The sequence below is a fragment of the Polypterus senegalus genome, chromosome 10 (genome assembly GCF_016835505.1).
Source record: "Polypterus senegalus isolate Bchr_013 chromosome 10, ASM1683550v1, whole genome shotgun sequence".
Lineage (NCBI taxonomy): Eukaryota > Metazoa > Chordata > Cladistia > Polypteriformes > Polypteridae > Polypterus > Polypterus senegalus.
Genome location: NC_053163.1, coordinates 167,504,334 through 167,518,127, shown reverse-complemented (window position 1 = coordinate 167,518,127; position 13,794 = coordinate 167,504,334). Strand labels below are relative to the sequence as shown.

The 13,794-nt window shown below is 43.9% G+C and overlaps 1 protein-coding gene across 2 annotated transcripts in view; it reads right to left on the bottom strand.

Annotated features, from left to right (window-relative positions):
* The window catches only part of LOC120538004 (ubiquitin-conjugating enzyme E2 variant 1), a 59,248-nt gene that overhangs the window by 13,957 nt on the left and 31,497 nt on the right, over positions 1 to 13,794 (bottom strand). The window contains exon 1 of one of the 2 annotated variants that reach the window (XM_039767347.1): positions 10,644 to 10,745. The exons of the other annotated variant lie outside the window; for it this stretch is intronic. Within the exon in view, the coding sequence (XP_039623281.1) occupies positions 10,644 to 10,665 (22 nt within the window). The 5' untranslated portion in view covers positions 10,666 to 10,745. Of the gene's footprint in view, positions 1 to 10,643; positions 10,746 to 13,794 lie in introns of those variants that run through there. 2 annotated transcript variants of the gene reach the window in all.

Here is a 13,794-nt window from a genome sequence, read left to right as displayed (position 1 = left end):
TCATTCTGGCCCCCTAATCATCCCCTGCCTCTGACTGGCTAACTGTCTCTCATACCTTCAACACCTAATAGCTAAATTGTGGCGAGTGTACAGGTGCAAAAATGGCTGCCATCGCATCATTCAGGTGGGTAGTGCACATTAATGGTTGGCTGAAGTGGCTCCCCTCTCACTACATAAAGTGCTTTGAATAGTGAGAAATGCTCAATATGAACGTTAGGAATTATTAATGAAAACACCACCCTACTGTAGCCAACTACACCAAACTATAGTACATTAATCATCTTCTTTCAGCTGCTCCAGTTAGGGATTGCCACAAGGGTTAATCTTCTTCCATATCTTCCTCTCCATCTTGTTCTGTTACACCCATCACCTGCCATGTCCTCTCTCACCACATCCATAAACCTTCTCTTTGGCCTACCTCTTTTCCTCTTCCCTGGTAGCTCTATCATTAGCATCCTTCTCCCAATATACCCAGCATTTCTCCTTTGCACATGTCCATACCAATGCAATCTCACCTCTCTGACTTTGTCTCCTAACCGGCCAACTTGAGCTGACCCACCAATATCCTCATTTCTAATCTTGTCCATCCTCGTCACACCCAGTGCAAATCTTAGCATCTGTAATTCTGCCACTTGCGCCACCATCTCCAGACCACATAACATAGCTGGTCTCACTACCGTCCTGTAGACCTTCCCTTTCGCTCTCGCTGATACCCGTCTGTCACAAATCACTCCTGACAATCTTCTCCACCCACTCCACCCTGCTTGCACTCTCTTTTTCACCTCTCTTCAACAATCCCTGTTACTCTGTACTGCTGATCCCAAGTATTTAAACTCATCCACCTTCGCCAGCTGTACTCCCTGCACCCTCATCAATCCTCTGACCTCCCTCTCATTCACACAGGTATTCTATCATGGTGGTCCTTCATTCCTCTCCTCTCTAGGGCATATCTCCACATCTCCAGGGTCTCCTCAACTTGCTCCCTACAGATCACAATGTCATCAGCAAACTTCATAGTCCATGGGGACTCCTGTCTAATGTTGTCTGTCAACCTGTCCATCACTATTCAAATAAGAAAGGGCTCAGAGCCGATCCCTGATGTAATCCCACCTCCGTCACTCCTATCGCAGACCTCACCACAGTCACACTTCCCTTGTACGTATCCTGTGCAACTCTTACATACTTCTCTGCCACTCCCGACTTCCTCATACAATACCACAACTCCTCTCTTCTCACCCTGTCATATGCTTTCTCCAGGTCCAAAAAGACGAAATGGAACTCCTTCTGACCTTCTCTCTATTCTCCATCAACACCCTCAGAGCAAACATCACACACTATAGTACATTAATAAGACTAAAATTATAAGGACAGTAAGAGTAAGTAACGTGAGGACACTACAAAAAGGAGTGAAGCAAAGAAATGACTACAGTGGAACCTCGGTTCACGAACAACTCGGTTTACGACCAAAAAGTTCGCCAAACTTTTGCCTCGGTTCACGACCACACGCTCGGTATACGAACAAGCCAGTTTCCCTTTCGGTTTGTACATGTTCAGTCTCTCCCTGTGCATTTCCTGTGCAACGAGTAAGAGAGAGCGACACACAGACACACACACAGGCAGCGCAAGAGAGGCGCGCACTCACACACACACACATACAGAGGCAGTGCCAGAGAGAGCAGCACGCAGGAGATTGCGACACACACACACACACACACACACACACACAGAGGCAGCCCGAGATGCACACACACACAGGCAGCGCGAGAGAGAGCTTGACGCATTAAGGTAGGAAGGCAGTTAAAGAATGCACTGGGCTTGATTTTGTTTTCACTTCTGTTTCCAGCGATCTGTTCGTAGCGTGCATTGTTGCAATGTTATTTTTCTTGGTGGTTTATTAAATTACAGACTTTTTCAAATGTTCATTTTTTTCCCTGTGCTTAAAACTCATTTAAAAAGTGCTTTTAGCCGGCGGTTGGTAGCGCTATAGCGCAAACTATTGCAGTGTTAGTTTTCTCTGTTGTTCAAGGTTTTCTCAGTGTTATTCAATGTTTTTCCATTTAGTTTACTATTATGCTGTGCATTTTATGGTTTAATTAACTATATTTGTGCTTAAAAACTTAAAAAAATATATATATTTACATACAGTTCGTATGGTCTGGAACGGATTAATTGTATTTACATACAGTCCTGTGGGGGAAGTTGGTTCGGTTCACAACCAAATCGGTTTATGACCAGAGTTTTGGAACGAATTATGGTCGTGAACCGAGGTCCTACTGTATAATGAAAATTTCAACTAAATAACAGCCAGCATAGATTAATGAGAGGAAGATCGTACCAAAAAAACTTTAGATCTTTTAGATTTTTTTTAAACAGTTGACAAGAGCAAACAACATAATTTCCTTAAGATTTTCTGACTCAGTTGACCCACACCAAAGATTAATTCTGAAACGGGAAGTTGAAGTCATCAGAGGTAACCTACAAAACAGGAGCTCAAGTTGTTTAATCGGCAGGGCATAAAGTGTACGGGTAAGAGGACAATGGGGTCATCAGTGGAGTGTCCCCCTCTGGGGTCTGCCCTCGGACCATTACTTGGATTCTGGTATAGTAAGGAAACTTGTGAAATTCACAGATGAAACTAAAATTGGAGGAACAGCGGAGGACGACAGGTTGGGACCACACGATGAAAGCAAACATTTTCCAAAACACTAAAAAAAAAAAATCGGGTAGACATTTGGAAAATACAATTTAACATAGGAAAGAAAGTGCTACATGTGAGCAACTGGAAAGGCAAATATAAATACAAGATGGGACACGATGACCTGCAGGAAGTGACCTCTGAAAAGGATTTAAGGGTTTATGTTGAAACAACATTTTGATCATTTAAGTAATGTTTAGAAGCGATTAAAAAAGACAGATTAAACGTGAGGCAACGTGGTAAAGCCCATTGAATATAAATGAAGGGATGGGATCCTCATACCATATAATGCACTAGTGAGACTACATCAGGAGTAGTGTGTGCAGTTCTGGTCACCACAGTACAAGAAAGACAGCAGCACTTGACGCTGTGCAGAGGAGAGCAACCAGGTGCATCTCAGAGCTCGAGGACATGTCCAACTGTGACAGCCACAGGGAATCAAAACTGTTTAGTCTCGAGCAGAGGAGACCGTGTGGGGACCTCATCCAGGTCTTCATAATCCCAAAAGGCATTTTTTAAAGCAGGTCCAGCAGAATTCTTTTCAGCTCAAGGGTGAATCACACCTAATGGAGAGCATTTAGAACCGGAGCCAGGAAGCACTTTGTTTCAGACTCCAAAAAATCTTTGCATAAACTGCCGTGGCATGGAGTTGAAGAAGAAACCTTGACCACCTTTAAGAAAGATTTGGATATGAATTTGGGACAGCTTAAACAAACAGGCTTGATGGACTGAAAGGTCTCCTGTCATTTGGCAGATCTCTACATTCTCTATGCCAGCGAGAGAAACAGGTGCACCACCGAAACCACAAAATATCTGACACTGTCAGGATACCCAAGTGAAAAGAGGATGCAAGAGGTTATGAAAGCAGCTGCTTAGAGAGAACCATCACTAAAAATGAAAGCTCAAAGAACGAACTTCTCAGTAAACCAACACCAAGAGTATGCAATGTGTGCAAATTTTAAAAAGGTCCTCATCTCAAATAAAAGAGTAGCTCACTTGACTGTGCACAGCAGAAAGCATATATACAGGTAGTCCCCAGGTTACAGACATCCGACCTATGAACGGGGCCATGGCTGCGACGCATGCGACTCAGTAACTGCCACTCCGTCCTCTTCTGCCTGGGGACGCTGCAAGCAGAGGCTGGACGGAGGCGATTTCGCTGCTCGTGCAGTGTAGCGTCACCTCGGGCGGCAAGCTGTTTCACTGCCCGCCTACCACGCACGGCTGCCTGTTCATTCCAGGTGGGCGGCTGGTAATGCTGCAAGCGGTGACCCGGTTGTGGTTGAACGGAGGCCATTTAGGGTGAACGGGGCGGCGAGGGGTAGCATTGTAGTGTGCCTCGGATGGCTGCGTGTTGAATGGGGGCGGTGGTGCAGCGGACATTGCAGGCAGCATACTGTAGTGGAGGTGACTGTGAGGTGGGCTGATGAACCGCCCCTTCCTGCCCCCATTCATTCTCAATAGTAAGCCTGCTTGTACTTTTACGCACATAGCAGGAAGTTGTCTCTTGTCAGTATAGGGTGGCGCAGATCTAATTATGCAGATCCAGATCATCTGGATGACTTTGATTTATACAGCTTGGATTGCAGTCCAGCGCGAAGACGATTCTTTATGTCTTCAGTTCGCACACTTCTCGATGCTCCGGGATTTTTCGGGTGATTTTTCTATGTAATAAACTGAATAAGTTATAGCGTAATGAAAATTGCATAATTAGATCTGGACCACCCAATACATCAGACGTGCTGACGACGGGTGCCTTCCTGCTGTGATAGCGTGGACAGTGCCGTGCAGAAGAGCTCCTCTTAACCTTTAAGAATGTCTCTGAAACACAAATCTGATGCAAGTGCTGGTGATACAGTAAAGAAGAGAAAAAACATCACCATTGAAAATAAAGTAGAAATAATAAGAAGGTCAGAGAGACGTGAAACTCCATCATTCATGCTTGGTTACAGTCGGTCAACAATCTATATATATAATTCACTAAGGCAAGACACCCATGGAAAGCACACCAGAAGGGGCGTGGATTCACTAAGCCACCGACAAGTAAGACACCTATGGCACACGCAGGAAGGAGCCACGCCAGAGATGAATCGCAATATGCAGCGTGTGAAATGGTTTGCGAGGGGTATCCCATGGGATCCTTAAAACAATCCTTTACAACTGAGGTTAAAACACAATGAAGTGAGCAGTCTTTAAAAAACGAGTTTTTGGTTACGACGCACGACCGCGTGCACCATAGCAAACTGTTTTACACGCTACATACAGCAGTTTGCATCCGCGACAAACATGCCTCTTCTTAGATGCTCCTGCAGGAACACGGCAAGTCTACGTGAGTCACAGGTGCACCTGGACTGTGCAAAGACGACAACGACTCAAGTGACGAGTTGGAGGTGGGCACATGAGCGATGGCGGTCCGCCAGTTTTCAGTCACGGACGATTGTGTGTTGGTTCGTTCCGTGCATTGTTACAATGTTGCTTTTCTTGCTGATTTATTACATTACCGATTTTTCAAATGTTAATTTTCTCCCTGTGCTTAAAAATCATCAAAAAACCGGCCTGATTATGCGGCGTACGCCGCGGGTTGGCTAGTAGCATTTATTAAAATAATGTACCTGTTCCGACTTGCATACAAATTCAATTTAAGTACAAACCTACAGTCCCTATCTCGTACGTAACCCGGGGACTGCCTGTACTGTGTGTGTATATATATATATATATATATATACACACACACACACACCAATTAGCCACAACATTAAAACCACCAACAGATCAGGTGAATAACATTATCTTGTTACAATGGCACTCATCAAGGGGTGGGATATATCAGGTAGCAAGTGAACAGTCAGTTCTTGAAGGTGATGTGTTGGACAAGCAAAAGGATCTGAGCGACTTTGACAAGGGCCACACTGTGATGATTATACAACAGGATCACAGCATCACCAAATGTGGGGGGGCTCTCAGTATGCAGTGGTGAGTATCTACAAAAAGTGGTCCAACAAAGGACAACTGTGAACCAGAGACAGGGTCATGGGTGCGTGCCCAAGGCTCACCGGTATACATGAGTAGCGAAGGCTAGCCCATCTAATCCAATTCCACAGAATAACAAGTGGGGCAAAAATTGCTGAAAATCTTAATGCAGGCCATGGCAGAAACATGTCAGGATACAAAGTGCATTGCAGCTTGTGGTGTACACACAGACCTGTTAGGATGCCCATGCTGACACCTGTCCACCACAAAAATAATTAATAATTAAACTAATTCAGAACTCTGCAGCCAGAGTCCTCACAACCACAAAGCGTTCTGCTCACATCTCCCCCGTTCTCTCCCAGCTTCACTGGTTATAAGCTCCATCAAGGATTAAATTCAAGATTCTGCTTCTCACCTCCCTACATAACCTCACCCCCCTCGACCTCTCACAGCTCCTTATACTCCTTGTCGCTCTCTCAGGTCCTCGAGCAGTCATCGCCTTACTGTCCCACGCACCAGACTCTCCAACCCTAGGAGGACAGGTTCTTCAGTGCCACAGCCCCTCAAACACTGGAACTCTCTTCCTCAGTCTCTCCGAGATTGCTCCTCTTTCTGCACTTTTAAAACTTTCCTCTTCTACAAACTTTGGTCATCTGTGTAATTTTTTTTTTCTCTGTATGTAAAGCAGCCTTGGGTTTGTGAAAGGTGCTCAATAAATGTAATTTCTTATTATTAAAAAGCACCTACAATGAGCACATAAGCATCAGAGCTGGACCATGGAAAAATGGAAGGTGGCCTGGTCTGATGAATCACATTTTCTATTACATCATGTGGATGGCTGGGGGAGTGTACGTTGTTTGCCTGGAGGAAGAGATGGCAGCAGGATGCACTATGGGAAGAAGGCAAACCAACAGAGACAAGGTAATGCTCTGCAGGAAAACCTTGGGTTCTGACATTCATATGGATGTTACTTGGACACGTATGCCCCTGCCTGGCAACAGTATTCCCTGATGGAGATGGCCTCTTTCAGCAGATAATGCAACCTGCCACAATGAAAAAACTACTCACAAATGAATTGAAGAACACGGCGACAAAGAGTTCAAAGTGTTGACATGGCCCCCAAAGTCCCCAGATCTCAATCTGATCAAGAATCTGTGGTATGTGCTGGCAAAGACAAGTCCGATGCATGGAGGTCCCACCAAGCAAATCACAGGACTTAAAGGACCTGCTGTTCATATCTCAGTGCCACAGGACACCTTCACAGTTCTTCTAAGTCCGGGCCTTGATGGGTCAGAGCTGTTTTGGTAGCACGAGGGGGACATACACCATATTAGACAGGTGGTTTTAATGTTGTGGCTGATCGGTGTATTATATGTACGTAATAGCTATCTATGGCTATATGTTTATCTATAGATATAGAAATATATATAGATATATACATAAACAGTAATTTGACAAAGTAAGGACACACCATGTAAATTGACAGCTTTTTGAACATACTTGAACAGGCAAACAGTAAATCTTCATGCAATTCAGTGTCTACAATTAAAGGTTATTTACCTGAATATATTAAAGGGTACTTTTCTATTATCATGACACAAATCACTGGGGCCGCCTCCCGATTACTTAATTTTTGAATTTTAAAATTATTTGACTGGCCTTCCCCAACCACAAATACTAACCTTAAAGTTAGTGGCGGTAGAGCATAGTCACTTCTAAGTCCCTAATGTTAATATCCCCTTTGGGTGCCTAATCTTAGGGTGCTTTCACACCTATAGTTCGATTGCTTTAGTCCGCACCAGTCAGAAAAATGTTACAATGTAGTAAACAGACGTGGGTACGGTTTGCTTTCACATATTCCGAGTTCTAAACGAACCAAAATAGACCGCGAAGCCCATCGGCACCAGGGAAACTTGTCTTTCTCTTTTCCAGAACTTCCCGCTTTGCTAAGTGCATCACGCACTTCTATATACTTCGCCCGAAGTTTTTTTGTCTTAATACGGCATTGTTCAACTGTCCGAGGATAGCCTTTCTCCCTTAGCTGCTTACTGAACAGCGCGTAAATGCAGGTGTTTTTATGTGTCGTGGACAGTTGCTTTTGGATATGCTCATCCGACCATATATCTACGAGGCACTTAATTTCTTCGGCACTCCACGTTTCTCCGCGGTTTAAATTTCATCACAAGTCGATAGCTTGAAAAATTTAATGAAGTCAACAGGAAGTGAAAAGAATTTTACCCACAACCCCGTATCTCTTATACCCAAAGTGCATTAAACTATACCATTTCATCAGATTTGGTTTGGTTGCTTTCACACCAGACGAACCGTACCAAAGTAGAGTGGATAAAGCGGTCCGAGACCACCCTTCAGGCAGGTCTCGGATCGATTGATTTGGTGCGCACCAAAGTACCGAGATTGCATTCACATCAACGCAAACGAACCGAACCAGGGGCACCAAATGCTGTAGGTGTGAAAGCACCCTTAAAAACGATAATACGATTTGTGTCAATAGAAAAGTACCAATTACAGCATAAACTTATTCAATTAAAGTATAAATTGACATCTACTGTGGAAAAAATAAGTCCACCCATGGCCTCAGAAGTTGGTATTGCTCCCTTTAGCAGAATTGACTTTTTTTTTTTTTTAAACTGCCCACAGGCCTCTGACACGGACTCGATGACAATTTTCACCGCTCCTCCATTCAAAATTCCTTTCTGCTGCAAGATGTCTGTGGGCTTTCTTGCGTTTCCTGTCCGTTTCAACATTTCAAAGGGATTTAAATCGGGCCTGCTCAGTCCATAACCCTCAGTTTCTTCTTTTTGAGCCATTCCTCAGTGTGTTTCAGGTCGTTATCATGTTGAAAGGTCCATTTCCAGCTCGACTTCAACTTTCCGATGGCCTCACATTCTCCTGAAGCACACTCTGAAATGACGCAGAACTCAAAGTTGACTCACTGACTGTAAGCTGTCCAGGCCCCGAGGTGGTCAATCAACCGCAAACCAGAACATTTTTACCACCATGCTTCACAGTTGCACAAGTTCCTCTCTTGAAATGCTGTCCTCGATTTGCACTGTCGACTGTCACTGTGGCCAAACATCTCTCTCTTTGATTCACCTGTCCAGATCACATTTGGCTTAGAAGGTCTGGTCTTTGCTTAGCTGGTCAACTGCAGACTGTCATCTTGCCCTAATGTTCTTTTCGGACAACAAAGGCCTTTTTGTCCTCCTGGCACACCACATAAGCAGATCACGCTTGTCCAGTCTACCTTTCTAATTGCTGATGCATGTTCACCAACATCAACGTTTAGAAGAGTTACCTGCAATGAATTTTTGGGGTTCTTGGAGACTTCTCTTTTACTATCAAACTTCTGAAGTGTTGAGCAGGCCAGTCCTGGAAAAAATAGCCATCATTTGAAATTTACTCCAATTGTGGACGATTTTCTTTACAGTGGAATGACTGATTTCAAATCATTTGGTGACCTTCTGAAATCCCTTGGAAGACTCCTCAACATCCACAACCACCTTCTCGGAGGTGCATTGAGAGCCCTTTTGGTCTTGGCATGATGACACCACACCACACACATCAATAGTAATGAGAACACCAGACCTTTAAAATGCCTGAGGTTTAAATTAGACAGAGGCCATCTGCATAAACCTTAAGCAAGTTCTGAACCTTAGCAGTTAATCTGGAACACCCAGTTCTAATCTGATGGATCTGAAGTGAGAAGTGTAGGGTGGCATTAGTTTTTCCATGTGACAAACCTGTATTCTCTCTCATTCATTTAGATTACAAGTATGAATACACTATGTTAATGATATGGATCATTTGCTTAAGTTGATCACTTTTATCTGTAGGCACCATTTGCATGAAGATCTACTGTTTGCCTGTTCAAATAAGCAGAAAAAGTCAACAATATCCTTGGGGTATAGTTATTTTTTCACATGACTGTAGTTTTACAAAAATAACGATGTCACTTCTACTAAAAATGAGTAAGAAGTGCATCATGGAAGGCCTTGCATGAAGCAAAGAATTAACTTAAAGTGCAGCATTTGAGATTGAAGACACCTCCTTAGTAGTGATGGAGAGCAGAGACCCTCAATGTGTCACATTTTGCCCTTTCCAAAGCCTCACTAATAGTAAAGAACGTGAGCCGGCTACAGGAAAAATAGAAATAAAAAACTGACAGGACAGTTCCGAGTTTCGTAGCTTTAAGAGCCGATCCACGCTTGTTATCCATTTCTTGAGGTCATTTAAAAGTGTGCTGCGAAAAAACAAAAAAAAACCCTACAGTCTGTAAGGAGTTCGGGCTTCGTGCTAACAGGGACGACTATCTCCCTGTGCGCCTGTATGTCTGTCGCCCCGGCTTCGGCAAACTACCGAATCATTCGAGCAGTCAATGTGTGCTTGGATCATTAAAAATACGAAAGAATAAAAAAAAAAACAGATACTCGGCTGGGAGACACGGGGTCGAAACGCTAGCATTCCTTTATTTCGAAGGCAACTTCTTTTAACTGTGTGCCCCCCTCCCATCCCCCCTGCATGCGGTTTTTAAAACGCAGGCGAAGCGGCGAAGCGGCGCAGCGACGCACCCGTTTTGCGGGCGACACGGCACGGCTTGGCTTTACAACCAAACGCGACTGACTGCTCGAGGCTTCTTCGGAAAGACGCTCCAGCCGCATTTTCCCTCTACCCGGCATTACAATGTTTAACGCGGACGCCTTCGCTTACTAAATGTACACAACGAGCAGCACCGCAGACGCACTCAAAGTTGTAGCAGAGGAGCGCGTCCAGACGTGCAATGTAGGAAACTATCTAGGGGACGTTCGTGTAAAGGACAAGGCGAAAACGTTCGCCGAAACCAAACGGACGAGACAGGAGCTTTGAACGCGGTACTCTCGTCTGAATACACGATGTCCCGCTTTCATAAGCGAAGCTTAAACGGTTTTGCATAGAATATCCGATTCGCTCTTTCTCCTACCAGATCCGGCGTCCACCGCCATCTTCTTGCTGCCGCACGGGGACGCGCACGTCACTGTGCGTATAGAGCGGCGCGCGCGCGTGAGAAGAGGAAACGAAACTCCGGAGATTCGCGCATCGTCAGTGAGAGGCGCGCAATGGAACGCCGCAAGGGTCAAAAACTCCTCAGGGGCAAACGCGTTTAACTTTGTCCATACATCTCCGCTTCAACGCCTTTTCTTTTCTGGCGTGTTGTATTGGCCAATTTAAACGCAACGGCGCAGTGATAACGCCGGTCTACACTCAGCCATCCGGCTAACAACAGTTCTTCTTTAGTCTGTGTGAATCTGGCACGTTACCGACGTAAGTACGTGGAATTGTCTCGGGATTTGCGTGCAGAGGCGGATTTAATGATTTGGGGTCCCTAAAGCAAAAATAACAATGGGGCCCTGGTAAATCCCATTGATTACACTTTTCCGGACTTATTAGTATGAAGCAGAGGTGGAAAGACGTTTCTGAAAGCAGGACACATGGTTAATAATGACTCATCCAGTCGGCCGTATATATAAAACATCGGTGTGTCTATCAATCCGGGCAAACTAGCATATACATTAATCTCAACCGCTAAATTTTTAGTCGTTCCAAAATTGTTTGAATTATGAAGTTTTTATTAAAAGCTATTAAGGGCAATGTTCAAATACTCATCAGTAACAGTCGTGTTATGCCAGTGTTCTGGTCTGAAGCTGCTTCCTCTGCCCGACTGGTGACCGTGAAATGAAATGCGGGACAATTTATTGCAAAGATGCGTTATCTGTTAGTATGCTTCTGTATACGCGTTTAGAAAATTCATTTGTTTAAAGTCGCACCGATGAAACTGGGACCTCATTATGATTGAGACCATGCCAGTGTGTTTGCAAAGCCCTGGGGAAAAAATCCTAAGCAATGTGCAGTCTGCAAAATTTAAGAAAAGACGCTTTGGCTTATTTTAGGTTCGCCCTGCTGCCCAGCAGTTCAGTTACTTGGCACGTTGTCCACATTAAAGGAGCTCCAAACGCTTGAAAAAATTGTCTCGAGGCCCTGAAATCAAGGTGCCAAGGTCCTGAAATCAAAATCAATCATCTATTAATTATATAGTACTCTATCATTGTGTCTTTCATCGATCTATAATATAGTGCCGTTCACCTAATTATCTGTTATATAGTGCCTCTAGTATATATATAGTGATCTAATCTAAAGTGATGATGTAAGCACTGCATACAAGCAACGTTATAAAACTGCTTTAAATGGCAGACAATTCTCATTACTTCTGAAAAAGCAACTGAAGAGACAGGACTTGAATTCACAATTAGTAATTAATTTGTGAATCTTTCATTTCAATTTTCCAAAAAAAAAGCAAGTGGACGACCCTTTAAGCGAGTTATAAATTCCTGCCCGTTTTCTCTTGAAGTGGATATACTCATACCAGTGCATCTGACGCCCCCTGCTGTGCAAGTTTCACATAGACATTCATTATTATTTTTTTTATTATCGTTACTTCTCTGCTGTTCTTTTTCCGGTCTGCTGTGGTGGCGATCTGCACCACCAGCACCTGATCAAAGCACCATGCAGTCCCTCCATTGATGGATTGAAGGCCAGATGTCCACATGACCATCATCATCTAATTCTTCCACATGAAGACGGATTGAGATCATTTACATTAGGTAGATTGCCCAGTGGGGTCTGGGTGGTCTCAGGGCCTCAGAACCTCTTTAGATTTTGTTTTTTCTCTTCAGCCCCAGGAGTTTTTTTTGTTTGTTTTTTTTCCGTCCTCTTAGTCATTGGACCTTACTGTATTCTTTGTTACTTTGTATTACCTGATCTTATTTTCATATTTTTCTTTCTTCATCTTGTAAAGCACTTTGAACTACATCACCTGTATGACAATGTGCCATATAAATAAATGTTGTTATTGTCAGACCTGCCTAAACCAGTAAAAGCCATCACGGCCGACGTTAAGGTTAGTGTAGTAGAAACGGTTAAGATTTGGGGTAACTCAAGGTCAGAGGTTAGAGTCGTAAGCACGTTGCATAGCCGGACAGTGACGTCACCACCACCATGAAAGTGCCCGTTTACACCTGCAGATGGATGTTTCTCATCTACATTTGCCAAGTACCCCTCGGAGATGCTGGATGTCTGAAAAGGGGGGCAGGCTGAAGCGAGGACAGTCTGTAATCAGAAGGCAAACTCACAAACACAGCTACGCTGACACACGGGACAATTTTAGCACATTAGCACAACAAAGCTGGATAGTCCTGTCCACTTAATTGTTATAAAATAACATCAAGTTTTGAAAGTCCCTAAAGTCCTACTGTCAACCACACTACTTGGTCACTTATTCCGTGTGTTTGTGGTTTTCTGTGTGAAGGACAACATTCTGTTTGTGTGAAATTTACCCTTCACAAGTTTCCAGCTGTGTCCCCGTGTTCTTGATGCCCTCAATTTAAAGTCACAATCTTGATCCAATATGCTTAACTCCCTTTATAATTTTAAACACTTGAATTAGGTCTCCTCTTAATCTTTTGTTTAAACTGTAAAGGCACAACTCTTTTAATCTTTCTTCATAATTCATCCCCTGTAGCCCTGGAATCAACCCAGTTGCTCTTCTCTGGACCTTTCTAGCGTTGCTTTGTCCTTTTTTGTGGCCTGGAAACCAAAACTACACCCAGTACTCCAGATGAGGCCTCACCAGTGTGTTATAAAGCTTCAGAAGAACCTCCATGGACTTGTACTCCACACATCTCAAGGCGCTATATGACCTAATAGACACACCAATCCACCTGCCATGCAGAGAGAACACAGACAATGCAGAGTGTAATGACAGGCAATGGTCAACTTGTGGGGCCAGACACTGCTTTTCCATTTTAACAGTTTTCAAGAACAGAAATGCCAAGTCCTCCACTCCCATTAGCATCTACCCCTGTGGATTAGAATGCAAATATTAAGATGTCTGCTCGCGCTTCAAGCTCCAATGTGGCAGAGCCTGACAGGATCTGTCAGAAACAATGGAATAAACTGCCCACATTCAGGTGTGTAAAGCTTGTCAAGACTCACCCACGCAGACATGGAAGCTAATGAAAGGGGCTTCTACAAAGTACTGAATTAAAGGTCTGAGTGCTTCTATAAATGAAATTTCA